We start from the raw sequence: 18,942 nt of genomic DNA, 5'->3' as shown, positions 1-18,942 counted from the left end.
ACACACACTCACACACACACAAAGGATGGCCAGTTCGCCTGAGTCAGGCTTCTTGATATTCCCTGATCGATTTCTTTGAAGACAGACACTCATCCCATATCCCTTGTACAAAAAAAAAAAATGCAATGCCATTCCTGTTGATGTCATCCAAAATGTTTCTCAAGGGCCTTTTCATTGTGGCCCAATCAGCTGTGCCTGCACAGTATCATATGGTTACTCTATATCAGATCACAAGTGTCCTCTGGTGTCGACTTTATAGCCTGTGCACAGTAGTCCACCTCTAACAGGCTCATAAAGGTTCCGAATGTTAACAATGTGCAAAATAGCTTTGACAGCATTATTGGATCTCCCATGCTGCAGCCAAAGCCCTTGGGTCCAACACCACCCCACCCCCAGGTCCAAGCCCACCAGCCTTCTCTTACTCCCCTCAATCCCTGAGGCCCTCTCTCTGGCCCACTTCCTCTTTGCATTACCTCCATCAGGCCGGGCTGCTGACACACTTGTTTAATAATTAAGGGCACGTCCATAATTTCCTCGTCCTTGTGGAAGTCCACAAATGGTCTCTGTGAAACTCAGGCCAGTTAAATGTACCGCTTTACTTCGGGCCACTGACAGCGCTACATCACTGAAGTGATACAGACAGAAAGTTCCCCAGGAGTTACCCACTGATGTCACCGTCTACCAGTTTTTCTAGAGATATACATTCAGCCATCATGTGGCGTCGTGTCTACCGTGACGGCGTTGTTAAAGGAATAGATGACAGACTATATGAAGTATAAACCACTGTCACTACAAAATCACTGTCTGCTTGTCCACTTGTGGTCAGTGTGTAAACGAGAAAAAGTTTTCACTTTTGTTTAGCATGCTTCCATGTTAAAAATGGATGATCAGCACTAAAACAAAGTACAACTGGGAATAGTTTTGCAGGTCATAAAAGTGACACGTATGTTCTCTGAGGTAAACCTCGTGGTGGTGCTAAATGAAAAGTCAGGGGATAACCAGAGTCATTAGGGTTCATTGTCTGGGAACCATGAGTGACTGAATGAAATGTCACAACAGTGCATCCAGGAGTTGTGCAGATATTTAAGTCTGGACTAAAAATGGTGGATCAATTGACCAACCTTTTAAACTCCAGAGCCATGCACACTCTGTTGCCATGCATGGCAAAAAAAAAAGAGAAAGAAAATTACTTTGATTTTTAACTACTGAATCTTTCTAAGCACCCAGCCTTGGCAGAATCTGCTATCAATGCTCAGGGCTGGATATGTCCTTGTGGTATCAGGCGATGCGGATCTCAGTTTACATGCTTCTCCTGCCTGGTGTGCAGTGTCAGCGTGCTTGTCTGGGGGAGAAAATTCAAAACTTAACATCTACGAAACTGCCGCTGTGACCTTCCTGCTTCAATTACATCACCACACGGCGCTCAAGGAGGCTGGCAAATACAAAACCACAGAAGGATATCACCATGAAGCACGAGGGGCCCTGCTGAGACATACACAACCTGAGCGTCGTCTGTGGATGCTGACTAGAGACACCAACAAAGGTCACTGCGAGGCTGGAAAGGGTGTTTAATGGTTGATACAAGCAGGGTCACTGCTCTTTTAAACAAGTAGCTTTAAAGCATGGGAAATGTTTTTATTATCTTTTTTCCCCCCAAGGACTAGATGAGAATGTTCATGCCACTTTCATGTCAGTACCTCAGTTAGCATAAAGACTGTAAAGTAATCCTGGCCCTGCTCAAAGAGGTCATTAACACGGTGTTTCTTGTTTGTCTGATCTGCATAAAAACAGGTGTTGAATCAGCCTGCTGTGGTTTTATAGAGGTCACCTGCTGGACTGTTTCTTGGCAGTGATTTTGTCAACACTCAGGAAGCTGAAGATGTGATGTTCTCTTTACTTCTCTTTCGGAAATGAGCATTCAGATAAAATTCTTCATGTTTTTTTTGTACAGATTATACTGGCGAGACATATGTAAATACTGAGCTTTAGAGGTGTTCGTGGGGATGTTGTGTCTCCTTCAGACAGAGGCAGGTTAGCAGGTTACCCGGCTGCCAGCTCAGGCTTCTAATATTTACTGAACAGACATGAAAGTGGTATTGATGGAAATCTATATCAAAACGTATTTCCAAAAATGTCAAGGATCCAGTCAGACACCTCCACCACCATCTACCCTTTACTAACAGTGTACAAGTCATTCATCATTCACAACACACTGCTCTACTCTACTGATCTGGTACTTCTTTCAACATTGTGCCGAAAAACGTTTACAAGATGTCGTACTATGGCATTTTAAACTTCTGAACGTCTGCCGCGTCTTCTACAGAACCACCCAAAAGAGGGAGGTAATAGAAGTAGTCTTTTGCAACTTTTGCAAGTTACAGGGGAATATGCAGAGCCATTGTTGGACATCAACCGCTGTCCATGTTACACTACATACAGACCTGGTACAACAGAGCCATTACATACTGTATGATGATGGAGGAGCATGTCAGTTTTCCTGGCCAGGACACATTAACTGGACTGCTGGTGGAATTTACAGTAAAGGCTCGTGTGGGTCAGTTGAGAGTTGTGCACACTGCAAAAAATATCCTCTGAATGTGCCAGTAAATAAGGGAATGCATACTGAGAGTCAATTAAAGTTTTCCCCTGTTTCAAGTAAATGTAAATACTCAGCCCTGGTGGGTGGTGGACTTAACTACCTCTACTGACGTTATTTCAGTTCTCCATTTTAGGTTTTAATAGAGTTGCAGCTCAAAATTATTTGTATTATCAATTGAATTTTTCTAATATTTCCTTGATTAATAAATTAAACATGTCTATCATGATCTTCTGAAACTGATAATGAAATCTTCAAATTTGCTTTGTCCGAAACCCAAATATATCCAATGCAATGCCAAGTTGGACATACAGACTCTGAAACCAGTCAGTGACTTTGGTTTAGTCTTGAAAACCACATTACCACAGTAGCTATACATGAATCTTCTGCTGATCAATGAATTGATTAACCGATATAGCATTTCTGCTGTAGTTTTAACAGCCTTAAATGAGACTAAATAACTTCTCAAAATGGTCATTTTTTGCAGTGCAGGCAGCTCTACTGGTGAGAGCGCTTGTCAAAGACTGACAAATGGAAAGAGTGCTTTCTGCTGAGAGCAGTCCCTGCAGGTTTTCCATGCAGCCAGCCAGCCCAGGGCCAGGGAAAAATAAAAAGACAAATAAATACCTGGATTCTAATTATGAGGCCGATCCGAGCTTTGATCATATCCAGGATGTGGCGTTTACATGGAGCGCAGACAAATTTGTTTACTCATATCCCCATACACATAATGGGTATTCCAGTCACTGACTACTTTGTGCTTGTGCTGCTTGCACAGGCACCTGGGATATTTACAGCATCAACTGTAGAACTGTAACTGTTAATTAATTTGACTATGGCAATTGAAAATGAGGCCATTTTAACTTATGGCAGGTTCAGCACTTAAAAATGCTAACACCGTGTTGTGGATTTGGCTCATCCACCTTATTGGCAGCGATGGGAAACGAGAGTGACAGTAAATATTAAACATGTCCTCCACTTCAACCGATGGAGTTCAGGCTCCCTGAGTGCAGAAAACATTTCTGTATGAGTAGAGGCTCGTTTGGCGGTGTAGTCTGACTCACCAGATGTGGACTGTGGGTATAAGTGGGCTATTGGCCATGCATTTCACGCTGCTTTCTCCTCTCCTCCTGCTACCTATATGTTGCTGTTTTTAGCAGTCTCTGGCAGCAGCTTACACACTGTAAATGTGAAGTTTTTCTGAGGACTTGGATCATGCAATAAAACAGGCCTGACAGTTTGTTTCGGCTTATTATCCATCTTAATGACAGCATTCACCTCCCTGCATGCAAATGTTTCACCAAAATAGTTTCACTATTTTGAGGGAACACCAGTTCTCTCAGACCAAGATAAACCAAGACAAAACTGGTTTGAAGAAATACAAACACCCCAGAGCATTTCCCACTACAGCGGAGTGATAATAAGGTGCAGCCAGACTATTCTACGCAATGCTGTGTCAGTGCAAGGGAATGAACTGGCGATGCAAGACTCCTGGCTGTGTTGAACCAGAATGGACCAGAAAAAATCACCACATGAGCATCAGTTCAGCTTCCGATGAGAGCGGACGTAGAGTTGTACAAACTGGACAGTTGTAGGGAATAACGCTTGGTTCAAATCCAGGATAAGACGTGTAAGTACAACAGTATGCTGGTTTATTTCAGAGTGCTAGCCTAATCTTGTTTCTCAACACCTGGATAAAAGTTTATCGGGATTTCTGAGATCAGATCAGGATGCTTACATGCGCAAATGCAAAAACAGGACACTTCAAACCCTAATCATAACGAGGATGCTCGTGTCCATGTAAATGCAGCTTGTGTACGTCATCATCATCCATCACATTGTTGTCATGTAAAAGCCACAGACTCTCCTCCTGTTTGAATTACATGTAAGTTTGGATTTTTAGATAACTTTCTTGTTTCAGATACGCCTAAAAAACATGTCAATTTCAGTACAATAAAGAAAAACTGCAAATTACGACAAGGTCAAGGCTAACCTTCATCCACAAGGTCTGCTCCCAGCAAATAACTTGAATTAACTGATTAAATATCCACGCCGCTATATGCCAGGTTTTTCTAAGCAAAAGGAAGGGTCCACAAAAAATATTAATCAAGCTAACATTTTTTCCTTCACTCTCCACCTCAATAATTTTTGTACAGTCCCTTCAGAAAATATGACTAGATTCTTATGCATTCCCAGACAGTGTCTTGTAACATTGTGGAGTATTTATGTCCCTTTTATTCATTCTAAGGGTGTTTCTCTCATGTCTCATAATCTCTCTCCGCCTTTCAGTAAAGACAGCATGCTCTTAACGCCAGCCACTGCAGCTACTGTGCCCTCTGCACATGCCCTCATACTGTAGCTGCAGTCCTCAAGGAAAGCAAGGCTTCAGCAGTTTAATGGACCGAACCCCCGCAGAGGACAGATCTGTGGAAGAGTGGAAAATCAGGGCTTTTACTCCTATGTCCTGCTGTAACACCTGCCCATAGTTAAATGCTGCTTCTTGGTTTGCAAATGCTCAGCTTACTTTGTGGCAAAACGAGTCATTTTACAAAGAATTACAGAATTTAAAGTCACAATATTGTCCCAGTGCTGTAAATATCTAAATATAGGTGCTTAAAATGTAATAATTTAGTAATACTTTGTGACCCAGGTGTTGTTCATGTCTGTGAATTCCCTCTAATCTCTTCTGCTTCATCATTCAACCTCACTCCCTAGTACTCCTCCATCTCCTTATAATAAGGAGCATGAATATGCAGTTTCAGCAAAGCAGGCAAATCAATAAACTAATCATTAAGTCTAGCAGTCTTTCTAGGCAATTTCTGTGCCAGTCAGAAACGAGCCCTAAACGCTGGAGCTATTTTCTGTAGCTGTAGAAAATAAACAGATGCTATTCTTGAACACGTCAGGCATGCATCATCACTAAGATCCCTCCATTGTGTTTCAGTGCAGTGAAGTGTGCATGAGTGTTTGTTGGTCCGGGAACACTCTCAGCAATGCTCCCCCCCGTTGTGTAGCTGCTGACTCATTGTCACAGCCCCTGAATCTGCTGCCTGCCTGCATTATTTACACACTCACCTTCCTCTGCTGGTGCCTCCTCAGCACCTGGAGCCTGAAACCAGAGGGGGCAGCTCCAACCATCCCAGGGCGTCTGTTTCAGCCAGCGAGCCCAGTTACACCACCACCGCTCCCGTGGAGACCACCAGTCGATCAATCAGTTGGTCGGATCACAGGAAAGAATCATCAGCTAGTTTCATAACAGAGAAATTGTTTAATTTCTATAACCCTCTAGCGCAGGGGTGTCGAATCCTGGTCCTCGAGGGCCGCGTTTTGGATGTTTCCCTCTTCCAACACACCTGATTTAAATGATCAGGATCGTTATCAGGCTTCTGCAGAGCTTGATGATGAGCTGATCATTTGAATCAGGTGTGTTGTAAGAGGGAAACATCTAAAACTTGCAGGATTGCGACCCTCAAGGACTGGAGTTCGACACCCCTGCTCTAGCGCCTTTTGTGCGATTATTAAATACACTGAGCTTGTTTTATCTGTGTAACATAATTTTAAAAATGTTTTTTCAGTGCATATTTATTTTCTGTGATTTATAGACCAAGTTTCAAAGGAAAAAGTATTGTGATAATTCAGATTTTTTTCCCCATTTTTTCTGCTGCATTTGTGTACATAAACAATGAAACAATTGATTGTTCTTTGCAACCTGTTCAAATAATATTTTGGAGGTTTTCTTTTTAATTTTTAGGCTGGCTGCGTTGTTCTAGAATATACATGCTTTAACTTATTGTTCTATACCATCGAGCAAGGAAATTAAAAACCTAATTTTGTTGTACTTGTGTAATGATAATACTTTATTCGATTCTAAATCGACAAAAGGACAAATCAGCAACATGTGTAGAAAAATGATACCAAGCATGTGTGATAAGGACAGTTAAAAAAAATGCAAAGATAAATGCACAGAAAGAGAAATAAGCATGGACTCCAGAGGATTACCAACAAATGTCCATTGGTTACATTTTATTAATGGGAAACTTTATAGTTTTTCTCCATTTTATGCAATTCATTTTTGTTTAACGTCACCGTAACCACACCTACTGGGCATTCATAAACAGTAAGCATTCAACAAACGTTTTATAAAATCACATAGCAATAGCAGATATAATTGTGTATTAAGGATGAAGTCTGTGATTGTGAAGAGAGATTGTTGACATTTAGCTGTACGCTGTATATAAAAAATGGAAACCGTGATGTCACCTGCTGCTTTGTGGACTCCTGGTTTGAAGCCTCGAGTTCAGAATCCGACCTTCATCACCTTGATTCACTGAAAAAGAGCGAAGGGTCGATCAGAACTCAAGGACACTGCACACGACGATAGCAAACTCTTAATCACAAGCTGGCATCCTAAAACTTACCCTACTTTATTGGCAAAGTGAGCCTCACACTGTGTTCAGCAGAAGTCATCTCCTGTTGGCTGCTGGAAAGAATGCAGCTTTTAGGTCACTTCTGTGTTAGACTTTTCAGACCTGCAGCTACGTCCATCTTTTCTGTGCAGTCTGTGTATTACGCTAGTTAGAATATTCACATAGCAGGATTCAGCAGGTTTACCATCCCTCTGTCACACACCAGAGACGCTAAAATGGGGAGACTCACCACATAGAGAAACCTGAATACAAATCTGAGGGAATTCTGTAAAGCCTCATGTCCTGTAACTCCTCTCAAAAAACCAATCATCTGCTTTATAACAGCTGAACCCAGGAAACATACAATCAGTTGAGTTGTTACACTGATTCACATGTGGTGTTTCAAACTATATGCATGTGTAATCAAAGTATGACTTGTTGGGGGGAAAATACGTTTTAAATCTTATTTTTGGGGCAACATCATCACACTTTGTCCTGGGGAGCACTGGCATATAAATTATTGCCCCCTCCCCATTCATTCAGACAGGGACCTGGTCTTGTTTGATCAAAATAATTACTTGGGTCATTACCAAAGATGGCTGCTGACTTGCCCATAAGGACTTTGTTCCCACGACACCCTATCCCCTGATCCAGAACAGGAACATGCACAGGACACACTAGAATAGAGATGTCCCTGTTTTGGAGTGGACAATTAGCAGACTGTGAGGACATATTTGCTGAATTAGACCTAAAGTGTGTTGGATTAGAATCACTATAACTCCAGTGGGCAGTCGTTAACTGGACTTGCACTGACCTCAATCCTATACTTCACAATAAAATAGAAACTGTGTCGTCGTAGGGAAAGCTATAACTGTTATCACTCTACAATAACTAACATGTATAAATTTCAACCTGTACTGTATTTTTGAGGCCAATACTCATATCACTACACAGGTACTATCAGCAGATTGTGTTGTTTGTGTCAATAATTCTTTTTAATGGATAATTCAATGAAATACTTACTCAAATCTTGACTTTCCCCATGACGAGCTGTTCGGCGTCCTCACTGCTGTGGGTAGCAGTTGTGTTTGCGCTCGCTGCAGGTCTGAGGATTTTCACTGAAACTTCCCAAACAAATAACTGAACAGCCTCCTGCAGCACACGCCACAATCACAACAAACTATCAGTTTATAGATGCAGAAATGTTTCCCGACGGCCAACGATCAAACACAGAAATGGCATCGGTACGTCAGAGTAAGGAGAAACTATACAAGACATTTGGCAGTTTAAGACTTTCCTTTCTTTCACAGGAAACTGAATTACATGCTGTTTTTTTTTTTAAGTCCATATCTTGTTTTCTTTCTTTCTTTCTTTTTTCCCCCTTTTTTCTTTTTACAGATTTGTAAGTTTGCAGTTGAAAAATAATCATTTGATGCTGTTTCGAAATGACCTTGCACTTAATTTGACCTCCCTGTGCTGACATTTCTTTGCTAGTGCTGGGACATATACACCAATACTAAAAAAAAAGCTAAAACAAACTGATGTGTAGGTCTAATTTATTACAGTGTGTTCTAAAAAATGTTCATATACCATTTAGAAATGCTAAATGAGGATGGTGGCAGGTAAAGGTAACATCTTTTTTCACAATTACTCTGACGTTTAAGCTATAACTGAATCTAAATGGAACTGAATAAGAAAACTGACATTTTAAATCATGTATCTGTTGTTATTCTCCCACAGAAACCATAAATAATAGAACATACAAAGAGGCATCTTTTTCGGTTATTAACTGCAGAAATAGTAGAGACACCGTACGAGTATTGACCGTGCTCCTCCCCATGTCTGTCAGAAGTCCAACAGGACAAAAAAGAAACCTCTCTGCTGCAGACTACCTACTGCTGCATTGGCTGAGGAGAATGCAGAGCTGCAAACTGAAGGACAGCGATATGCACGCATGCTCTGCTCCCAGCAGTACTCCTACACTGAACAGATGAGCATATGGCAGAGAAAAAATGGGATTCTAGCTCATTATCTGCATTTAGGCTGCAGTCAGTCATTTTGTGTCTGACAAATACTTGTTTTCAGGGGGGAAAACTAGTGAAAACTGTAGTGTCAGTGTCTTTCTGTGTCACCTTGTGCTCAAGTGAAGTTTGACTGCAGAGCTTCCTCACTGACAGAAAGTGATCTGCCCCCTAGTGGAGGACATCAGAATAAGAAACAAGAGTGATTTACAGTGAGCTGCCTGATACTACTCAGCTGTAATATACGGTGTGCTGGTGAGTACGTCAAAGAGTAATATTCATAAGTGCATGTGATTGAATCGGGGTGGGTGAGAACACAACAGCAGACAAACACCAGCTCTGAGTTTTCAGTTTTATTTAAGGTTCATTTTTCCAGACCTGCAGAGGAAAGTTCACTTCCTTTAAGCGCCTCAAATTGTATTTTTTTTTCTCGCAAAATTATGTTAAAACCCATTGTATGACTCTGTGTTGGTTTCTCCTGGATGACTTTGTTCATTTTTGTGAATACTGTTAAATAGGGGGCAGCGGGGGGGAGGGTGGGGGTAAGAGAGAGAGAGAGAGAAAGAGAGACAGAGCGAACACGGATCAGAATTAAGACTTCAAAAAGAAAAAAGGCGGTGGTTGGAGAGGTCGATCTGAAATCCTAAAGGCTGAGAGCTCCTTAAATCACTACTACAGTACTTGGTATTGTCTTGCAGCACCTACCTTAGTGACACACACTCACATACAGTTGCCGAAGTCACATACAATATTGCATATTTTTCAGCAGTCATTGACACTCCCCTTCCAATCACTCAAGCTCCTTTGTCTCCTCTGTCCATTTTAAGGCCTCGTTTAAGCCCTCGTGGGTTCAACAAAGGGACCTATTAACCCCTTTACTACCCTCATTAGTATTTTTGACTTGTCCTCATCCATCCAGTCATTGTCCTATCTATGTGGTGGCTGTCCATGTTAGGGCTAGCTATTGTAGGTACCACACAGTGGCACTGTGAGTAAGAGTCTAACCCTAGTGCTCAGGATGTGTGCCACGATCTCCCAAAGCCCTGGCTCCCTGCGGTTAGGCAATGCTCTATCCTCTGATACAGAGGTTCAGCAAATTTTCCCTCCAGCAGGATGGGGCCAGTGGGAGCCCCCCACTAAAGAGATTGTGAGCCAAGTGGCCTCTCAAGCAGGCCATTTGTGTCCCTACCTAACAGGGAGCCCATGCATAGCCTGTGCCCCCAACTCCCCTGTGTCGTCTGCATTCACTCTCTACGCACCAAATCTCAGCTTCTTTTTTAGTTTTGATATTTATTTTTTAACCCACTCTCAAAAAAGCTAAGTGCCAACCCCTCTTCTCTCTGTCTCTCACCTCGCCTTATTCACAACGTAGCTGTAAGGGTTAACCGTTTCACAGTCTCCTGTTAGAGTGGGGAAGATGAGGGTCTTTGGGGCAAAGCTTCAAAGAGCAGATTCACAGCTTGCTTCATTCCTCGAAAACTAATCATGACTTCAACTTTCAAAAACACAAATGTTGTTCATGCTTAATCATTAGTTACTTTTAAAAAAGACCTCACTTCAGCTAATTTGTTTCTCTGCCAGTTTGTGGATTTAACTCTTGTGTCACCACTGGGCGCTTGATGCTATACTGATTCTTGTGCTCTCTGTTAACAGCAAGCTACACAATGAATCCCATGTTACGCCCAGAACTAGCTCTAAGGAGTGGTGATGGCAGCAGACAAAGGGTACTGATAATTTGTGTGCCACAAACAAAAACAAAAACAAATAGGCCTTCAGAGTAGACAAAAAGGAAGGAGGAAGAGAAAAAGAAGAAAGCATGTTTGTTACTTTGTTAATTTTTCATACTCTGCAGATTGGTGTGTATTGCATTGGGGGAAGGGGAGCGGGTTACAGGATGATTGGGTATAAAGTGGTAGTGGGGGAATGGATGGGTGCCGGCTGTAGTCTGTGTTCAGTGGCGGTCCACAGCGGCACTCTGTAGCAGCTCTGTGGCGGGCTGTCCCGTGGGTCTGAAGGCGGTCTGGAAGCCTGGGGGAGGGGAGTGGAACTGGCTGGCGGGGTTGGCTGTGGGAGGGGGCAGGTAGGGAGCCCAGCCGCCGGCGGCTCTGTGATGGAGGGGGAGGTGGGCATCGAGGAGGCCGCTGTGGAGGGGCTGGGGAGTGGGCACCGCTGAGCTGGCAGGGCCGTCCATCTCTGTGAGCGCCTGCAGGGACTTGAGCCAGTGTGGTGGGTTGTCGTCCTGGAGACAGTCTAAACTGCTGCCTGCCGAGGCTGGGATGCCTGAGGGGGTGAGGGTGATGCAGAGGGGTCACAAGAGATGACAACACGACACGGAAGAGACTCTTTAACAAAACTACAGTGAAGCTAATGTTCAGTTATGTTTTCATGGGGACTGTCAGGCAGAGACTTAAGCTACTTTTTGTAAAAAAAAACAAAAAAAAAAACAAAAACATTTAGATTTGTGGTGTTCATCAAAGCTCTGCTTAAGTACACGGTATGGATTGTATGCGGGGTGTCCTGGGGCAGTGGGGTGATTAAAGGAATGAAAAGGCTTTTCTTCAACCTAAACCAAAAAGGTGAAGAACCAGAGCCGTTTGTAGAATTATGATCCGCATTAGCTGCTTGAACTGCAAGTGGATTAGTTAAAGTTCCAAACTGTGTGATGTTGCACCACGAACAGTATCATAAATCACACACACAGTACCAAGGTTTGTCATTGTAAGATGGCATTTTGCCCACACCTTGTAAAACATCCCCTCTAGCTGTCTCCCCATAATAACTTTGCACTTGCATCACATAAATGAAGCAACTAACAGTTATTTTTAGCATCAGTTAACCCAATGATATTTTGGTTAATTTTCAAATTATTTGTCCTGTCCAATCAACAGTCCTTGTGTAATGCTATTGTGCACTGAATATTGTTGGGGTTTCAATAGTATACTGCACATACAAGTAGTTTAAAAACACCATTTTGGACTTTAAATGTAAATATTTCATTGCTTTTTAAGAATTTTACAGACCTAGCAATTGATTGAGACTAATAAATGATGAAACATATTTTTGCACAGCTAACTCAATTTACAATGACAAAAAACAGAAGCTGAAACTGGCACATATTTGGAACTTATCCTGGACAAAGGACTGAAACCGTTGTCGTGAACTTATTCTCTACCTGTAATGATAGCAGGGTCCATCCAACTGGCTGTGCCGTCCCAGCTCAGGCTGTGCGAGATGCCTGTCGGCCCTGCTGGCCCACCGATGTGATTAACACTGTTGGAGGATGAGGAAGATGAAGAAGAAGAGGAGTTTGGGAGGCCCCCGAAATTGATATTGATGTTGGGCAGGAGAGCTCTCAGGCCGTCCTGCCATTCTTTCACATTTAAGCCATCTATAGAGCCACTGTTTTCTGCAGGAGAGGAGAGCAAAACAGACATGTCAGTTCCTCAGGTGTTTTGATCACAGACTAGTGGTTGACTTGCAGTACTGCATCTACCAGCATTTTGTTTCCTCTCTGTAAAATCAATAAAAGCTAATCAAAACAAGCATCATAATGCTACGTGGCAGTGTGCATACTCTGTGATATTAAATAACTTCATTATGTAGCACATCTCATCTCTGTTTTAACATGTACTGCTTTCATGGGACAGAGAAAGGTGCCAAAGTGACCCAGGTGTCAGGTACCTGAGATGGGGATCCCTCCCAGCCCTGTGTTGTGCTGAGGGGGCAGATTCAGGTCCAGGAAATTACTGTGTGAGGCAGCACTGGCTGAGTGGTTCAAGTGTGTGAGGTTATTTCGTGTGGGGACGCCCATCCAGGGGTGTCTGGCGGCTGGCTGCTGCTGACTGGCCTGGCTGTTGTGACTGCCGGGGAAACTGAAGGAGCTGTAGATGGCTCTGTGGTGGAGCTGTGGGAGGCGTGGCAGGCCACTGGGGAAGTGGTGGGAGGCGCTAGGGTTTGGGTTGGAGGGTGGCAGGCCGGGACCATGGCTGCTCCCCTGGGTCAGGGGCCCTGGGGACGAGGGGCTCTGATCCTGCACCGACAACTCCTTTTCTATCAGGTCGGCCAAAGCCTTGCGTGTTACGTCGAAAGGATCGAAGCCCAGGTCATCATCCTGCTGTTTGCTGGATGAGCCAAAGCCAAAGGCCGCCTGCCAGTCTGTGGAAGAAGACACTGGTATTGTGTCTGTGAGGAGAGAGAAAAAGGGATCAGTTAGTGGCGCCTCAAAACTTGGACTCCTTTTTCCATTGAGATGATAAAGGCTACATCTGTAATCTCTTTGAAATCTATTTAGTACTTAAAATCCCAATTGTAAATAAAACTAAATGCTCATCTCCTTTTAACTTTAATTTTGTTTCTGCTTGATAAAAAAAAAATCCTCTTCATAGAATAGCCAGCAAGTGGTATTTATGTTTAAGAGCTTTGCTAGGTAATAATTACACTGCTTGCAACAGCCTGAGTACTGGGAAGAAAAAAAAAACATTCAGAATAAAGCAGCTGCAGGTCAACATGTTGTTGGTGTTGTGGCTTTGTAGCGTCATATTTTATAAAACACAATTCGGCAGGTATTTTACGTTATACAAAATGTTTTCATGGAAGGTCCATGTCACCTGATGTGAAGAGGCTCTGTGGTTCGGGGGTCATGGGCCAGTCGGAACTGCCGCGTGGGGAGCTGGGGAAGGGGGGCAGGCCAGCAGGAAGAGGGTTTGGATGCCTGAAGTTACTGTTGTCTGAAAAGAGCGACTGAGACTCAGCTGCCGCACCCTCAAAGGGTGAACGGGCTGTGAGGTCTGACATGCTGATGGGCACCACCAGGCTGGGCTTGGTTAAACCCGGGGGAGGTGAAGGGGAGTCACTGGTGGGTATCTACAAAATGAAAAAGAAAAAATTGCTTGCTGTATCGTCGTTTTCAAACTCAATTCATCTTTTTTTTTTAAAAATTTAACTAACCAAACACGCTGGTTAGGGTTTTTTTATTTACCTGTTGTAAAGTCTCTCCATTTACCATACCGATTGACTCTGGAGGTTTGTCACTGGGACTGCAGATAGAAAATGTACAAACTGATGAACAGAGAATACTGACTGCAAATTATAAACACAATTATTTTCTTTAAGAATATGTTGAGCCTTTTCCTGAGGAGTTGTCCGTATTACCTGTTGCTGTCACAGTTGGAGGAGAAAGGGGACAAGGCAGTACGTTGGCCAGGACCCAGCTCTGTTTCTAGCCCATCTGAAGCAATAACTTCTTGGTCTAGATAATCTAGCAGCGGAGGGGACTTACGGTCTTCTGAAAGCCCATTGGCCAGTTTGCTATGCCCTGACAGTGTTGGCCACCCATCTTTACCATTGCTATTGTTGGTTCTGTTAGAAAGCAGGACACAAATAAATCATCAAGCATTACGCTACGATTAAGCTCAACTGTGGAGGTCTAAATAAACAAGATAAATAAATTAAATCCAACCTCTGTGTGGAGTTGGATTTACTCTTTGACTTCTCTGTTCCACATGCTGGAGGTTGTAGAAAGCTAGGGTTAATTTTATAGAGGTCTTGGAGGAGTTTCTGCTCATACTCTTGATGTTTCCCCGCCTAAGAAAAAGACACGTGAGTCAAAATGAAGTCTTCAACCAAAATGATCTCTCATTTTAGGAAGAGGAAATAAAGAGTGTACCTGCATCTCCTCTTTAGTAAAGCTAGCTGCTTCATCCCCCAGCTCATGTAGATACATACAATCAGGTTTGGGACACTGCATACTTTTGAGGAAGTAACTGCAGTACTTTGTTGTGCCTAAAGAAGCCTGTAAGAGAAATTCAGAAATAAAAGCTCAGAGACAATGATAAAAGAAAACTTGTACAAAAAATAAAAAAGTTAATGTTCAAGATGCTTTTTTGATCTCCTCTGTGTAATTCTACAGTGAGATATTCTACGTTGTTTAACACAATGATGTGAGTATTTTAACAGCCGGAAACAGGAAGAAAACCAAAAAAAATTTATCACATGGCTTTCACACAAATGAAACCTCTAATCGTAGCCATATACAAGATCAGCACTTAAACACAAGTAACACAGAGAAATATTATTGTGGTCAACATCTTACCTTGAGTGTTCTGCCATCAACAACCACATTGTTCACACACTGTATTGCTCTGAGAGCATCTTCAGAGCGGATGTAAGTGACATAAGCGCTGGCACTAGGCCCCTAAAAAAACACAAAAAAGGAAACTTAAGTAAAGTACAACAATTTTACTGTAGCTGTATATTGCATTCATGAGCTCTCTGTTGCTGCAATGCTCAATTATTTTCATTATTAATTGATTTAGTGCTTGGTAATTTGTAACTAATCACAATTGTATCAATATAACAATGAATTATTTTTAATAACATAAAAAACATATAACTTAGAAAATGTATGGAACTAATGTAAACAAATTAACAAAGAATAAAGCACACCTTGGTATATAAAACCGCAGAAAACAATTATTAAAAGACAAACTGTTCAGTAACTACAAAAATGAATATTGATTTACCTGCATTAATGTCTCTAAACTAATCCACATCTCTCTTACCTGTGAACCTGCATAAGATGTGCTATTGTTTATGACCACTTTATGGATTTTCCCAAACCTTCCAAAATATTCTGGTCGTTTTAGGACCTGTGGGTAAAACACAAAAAGCAACACAAAGGTTTGGGTATACTGTAAGTCCTTTTGCACACAGCACTGTTAGAAATCATTCCCTGTCATAGCACATCAACGACTAGTGTCTTTAGTTGTCATAGTCAGTAACTTATTCACATCAAACTAAAATACCCCGAGTTCCAACACTCTAGTGTCACTGGTAGCATAAGTCACTAATCTTGTTAGCGGTGATGCTGTACTCACCTCTGGGTCGGCAAGTCGCTGCGAGAGCCCCACCACAAACACCAGGTTTCTCTGGACCACTCTGACACTGGCCAGGTGTTTGCGGTTTTCTGTCACCTTCTGCTTTTTCTCATTCTGTTTTTGCTTCTTTTCATTCTTTATCCTTTGGATCTCCTCCTGTGACAGAGGCTTGTACACAGCAGGGTCCTCTGGGTACGGCTGCACAAAAACACAAAGAATTTAAATACAAACTGAGATCCACCATTTGAAAAAATTCCCCTCTAGTCTAAATTATGTGGCTTTATAAAGGACAGTAACTGAGACCTTCGGTTGGCAATGTGGCAGATCAACAGGCGTTACAAGCAAAAAAGCTGAAACTGTAAAAGTGAAGCTGTAAATTAAAATGAACAGATGTTCTGAATAAGCAGCTACTTCAGAAGAGAGATGAAAAGAAATTTCTCCTCCTAAATTAGCATTTGGACGCTCAACATCATCATCTCTGCTTTGCCAACCACAGACAAATCATCCTCCTGTTCTGATGAATTTTTTGGAATCATGTCCAGCTTATCTTTTTCTCACCTTTCTGCAGGCGGGGCAGAGCCCATTCTCATCTGTGCGAATGCGATGCCAACAGAAGCGGCAGATCTGGTAGCCACACGTGCAGGGAAAGAAGTTGACGTCATCAATCTCCAGTGGCTCCATGCACAGAGGGCACTCCATGGGGTCGTCCTTCATTTCAGGGCTGTGGGACATCCTATGGCGCAGCAAGGGTGAGTACTGAAGCTGGTCACAGAGCACAGGGCTACAAAAACATAAAAGCTGAATGTAAGAGCTTCATCCAGAGATGGCTGAGAATAATCAACTGAACCAGTTCTTTCATCTAATAGAACTTGTTGTCTCTACACACACACCAAGCAGGATGACATAGCCTTTAGAATTAATTTCATAACAACAAAGACGACAATGGCAGAAAAATATATTTATCGGAACATCTGTTTTTCCACAGATTTACCTGTTTATCAGCAGAGCAATTACCACACTCAATTGCTGGTTCATAAAGTCCACCTTACACTGTAATGCAATATACCATACTTCAATAACGGGTGTAAAATTCGGTTTATGATGGCACTTTTTAATAGATGCTGATTCCAAGTTATGGTTGTTCTGAAGACTGTAGTTGGCTGTACAGATGAATTGCACTGTGCTGCTCACAGAGCTGTTTCTATTGTCTGCTTCACTGACATCAACAAGCACCATCGCTGACATCATAAAAGGTAAAGTAAATATTAGAAACTGCTCTCTTGAAGCTGAAAGAACTAGCTGATAATCCTATCATTAATCTGCACATACCTTACTGACTAATTACTCATTTAACCATTTTTACACTCCTATATGTGCTCTTTTGGCAGTTTTCCTTCACCTCCGATAGCATTCTAAATATCTTAGAGCTTTGGACTCTTGGTTGACATACTGAAGCTACAAAAGCAATCTGACTGCCTCACCTTGGACCCTGAGAAACTGTGGATAGTCTCACAAAAGATGATCACCACACAGATTTAACACAAACTGGACATTTTACCATTCACGGAGGTAATATTTGTTGCAGGTCTTTGTATTGAGCATTATTAGTTTCTGCTAGGTGTGCCTAATAAAGGACAAATGACTGCACATCTTCAAAAACAAGCTAAAAACAGAACTATGACAGCTGAATGATAATGCGGATGTTGTGGTATCTCGCTCGGATTGACAGTACTCGACACGTCATGGTGGACGTTGAAGGGAAATACAACAAAGTGCGTTTATTTACACATGAAACGCCTGTAGGTATCATCTAAACACCTGCCTGGTTTGACAACATCGCTGCTAAAAGGCGAACTCGGTGACAAATACAGCCTGATAAAAACCGACAGTGTTAAGTTGAATTAGAGGAAACGCCAACAGTGTATATGCTGGGCAGCATTTTGCTAATAAACTGACATGCACTGAGGTATCACCGCTTTCCAGCTTCACTCGCAGGCATCATTGGTACAGTCGTGTACGGAGCCAGAATTACTCGTTAGCCTGGCTGGTAACTTTAGCTGCTCTGTCTGTTGGATCGTACCTTATGACAGATGTTATTTGACTAACGTTTAGCTAAGCTAACGCTAGCCGCGAATTGGGAAAAGAAGCCGGTCTGACTGATAGCAAGATTACAGGGCTAACTGTACAGTTCTTGCCTGAAACAAAACATTTAGAAATTAATATTAACTTAATATTAACGTTCGCGGTTTAGTAAAACGTATGACATAACGGTACGGTTACTCCTACATAGAAAGTGACAGCTTGCTTTCTGCTAAGCGCTAGCAGCTAGCATGCTACATTATCACCAGAGTGTACGAGCTTTTGGAGCCGAGCTTACGACGAGGCCTACACAAGCTAACATTGAACTGGAACCAAGTTGGTGGCACTACAGACAACTGACAATGCTCTAACGACATTAAGATTACCTGGACAGCGATTCAGAAAGCTTGAGGGAACTCTACAGTCAGTCAATAAAATCGCAACAGACACAAGTGTCCTTTATACGCAGAGGTAGAATCTAACCCAGCTAGCAACTTGGCTAACGTTAGCGTTACTTACCCTGTCCGTATTTAGCTTAGGATTCCACTCCAAGGGAGTCACACCAAATTGGGCGGGGACTGCGAGCCAATGTATCTGAAATGTCAAAATTTCTATAAACGGTCACTTAAGATAACAGTAGTTGTGTTGTTCTGTTGTAATTAAAAGGCTATAAAGATGTTCTGCCCCTTTCTTTTCTTGGTATTGTGGAGACAATTTACGCTCAAACCACCATCTTAGCTAGCATTATAGTAGGGAGGAGGGAATGGGGCAAGTATTCACTGCCACTGAGTCTGCGCAGATGGGCACATCCTTTCTGGGAGATGTAGTTTTTAATTTTTCTTCGCCATCGTACCGCTATTCCATTTTAAAAAGTGTATATTTCAACTACATCTCTACTACGGAGCCCGTCTGGTGACATCGCTAAGAAATAAAAATAACTCGTTCCCACGCATCAGTAAATCGTG

The 18,942-nt window shown here is 42.3% G+C and overlaps 1 protein-coding gene across 2 annotated transcripts; it reads right to left on the bottom strand.

Moving 5' to 3' along the window:
• Nucleotides 1–9,361: 9,361 nt before the first annotated feature.
• Nucleotides 9,362–18,722, bottom strand: cnot4a (CCR4-NOT transcription complex, subunit 4a). Of its 2 annotated transcripts, none has more exons than XM_008294725.1 (13): nt 18,497–18,722; nt 16,457–16,679; nt 15,899–16,096; nt 15,584–15,670; nt 15,115–15,216; nt 14,689–14,814; nt 14,482–14,606; nt 14,175–14,381; nt 14,002–14,059; nt 13,631–13,886; nt 12,705–13,205; nt 12,196–12,429; nt 9,362–11,303 (listed from the first exon to the last, which is right to left on the bottom strand). In XM_008294725.1, the coding sequence occupies exons 2-13, from the start codon at nt 16,628–16,630 to the stop codon at nt 10,975–10,977; spliced, it is 2,397 nt and encodes a 798-aa protein (XP_008292947.1). In that variant the 5' UTR covers nt 16,631–16,679; nt 18,497–18,722; the 3' UTR covers nt 9,362–10,974. The 2 variants fall into 2 exon arrangements, with proteins under 2 accessions (XP_008292947.1, XP_008292948.1); XM_008294726.1 differs by having other exon boundaries at nt 16,457–16,631.
• Between the last annotated feature and the right edge of the window lie 220 nt (nt 18,723–18,942).

The sequence above is a fragment of the Stegastes partitus genome, unplaced genomic scaffold, assembly GCF_000690725.1.
Source record: "Stegastes partitus isolate 25-593 unplaced genomic scaffold, Stegastes_partitus-1.0.2 Scaffold988, whole genome shotgun sequence".
Classification (NCBI taxonomy): Eukaryota; Metazoa; Chordata; class Actinopteri; family Pomacentridae; genus Stegastes; species Stegastes partitus.
This window is presented reverse-complemented; position numbering and strand designations above follow the sequence as displayed.

Bases quoted from the DNA above. Each gene is read 5' to 3' on its own strand.
- cnot4a (XM_008294725.1), bottom strand. From the start codon at position 16,630: ATGTCCCACAGCCCTGAAATGAAGGACGACCCCATGGAGTGCCCTCTG. The intron at 14,382-14,481 runs GTTGGATTTAAT...GCTTTCTAACAG, and splicing joins AAATCCAACTCCACACAGAG to AACCAACAATAGCAATGGTA. The intron at 13,206-13,630 runs GTGACATGGACC...CTCTCCTCACAG, and splicing joins ACAGAGCCTCTTCACATCAG to ACACAATACCAGTGTCTTCT.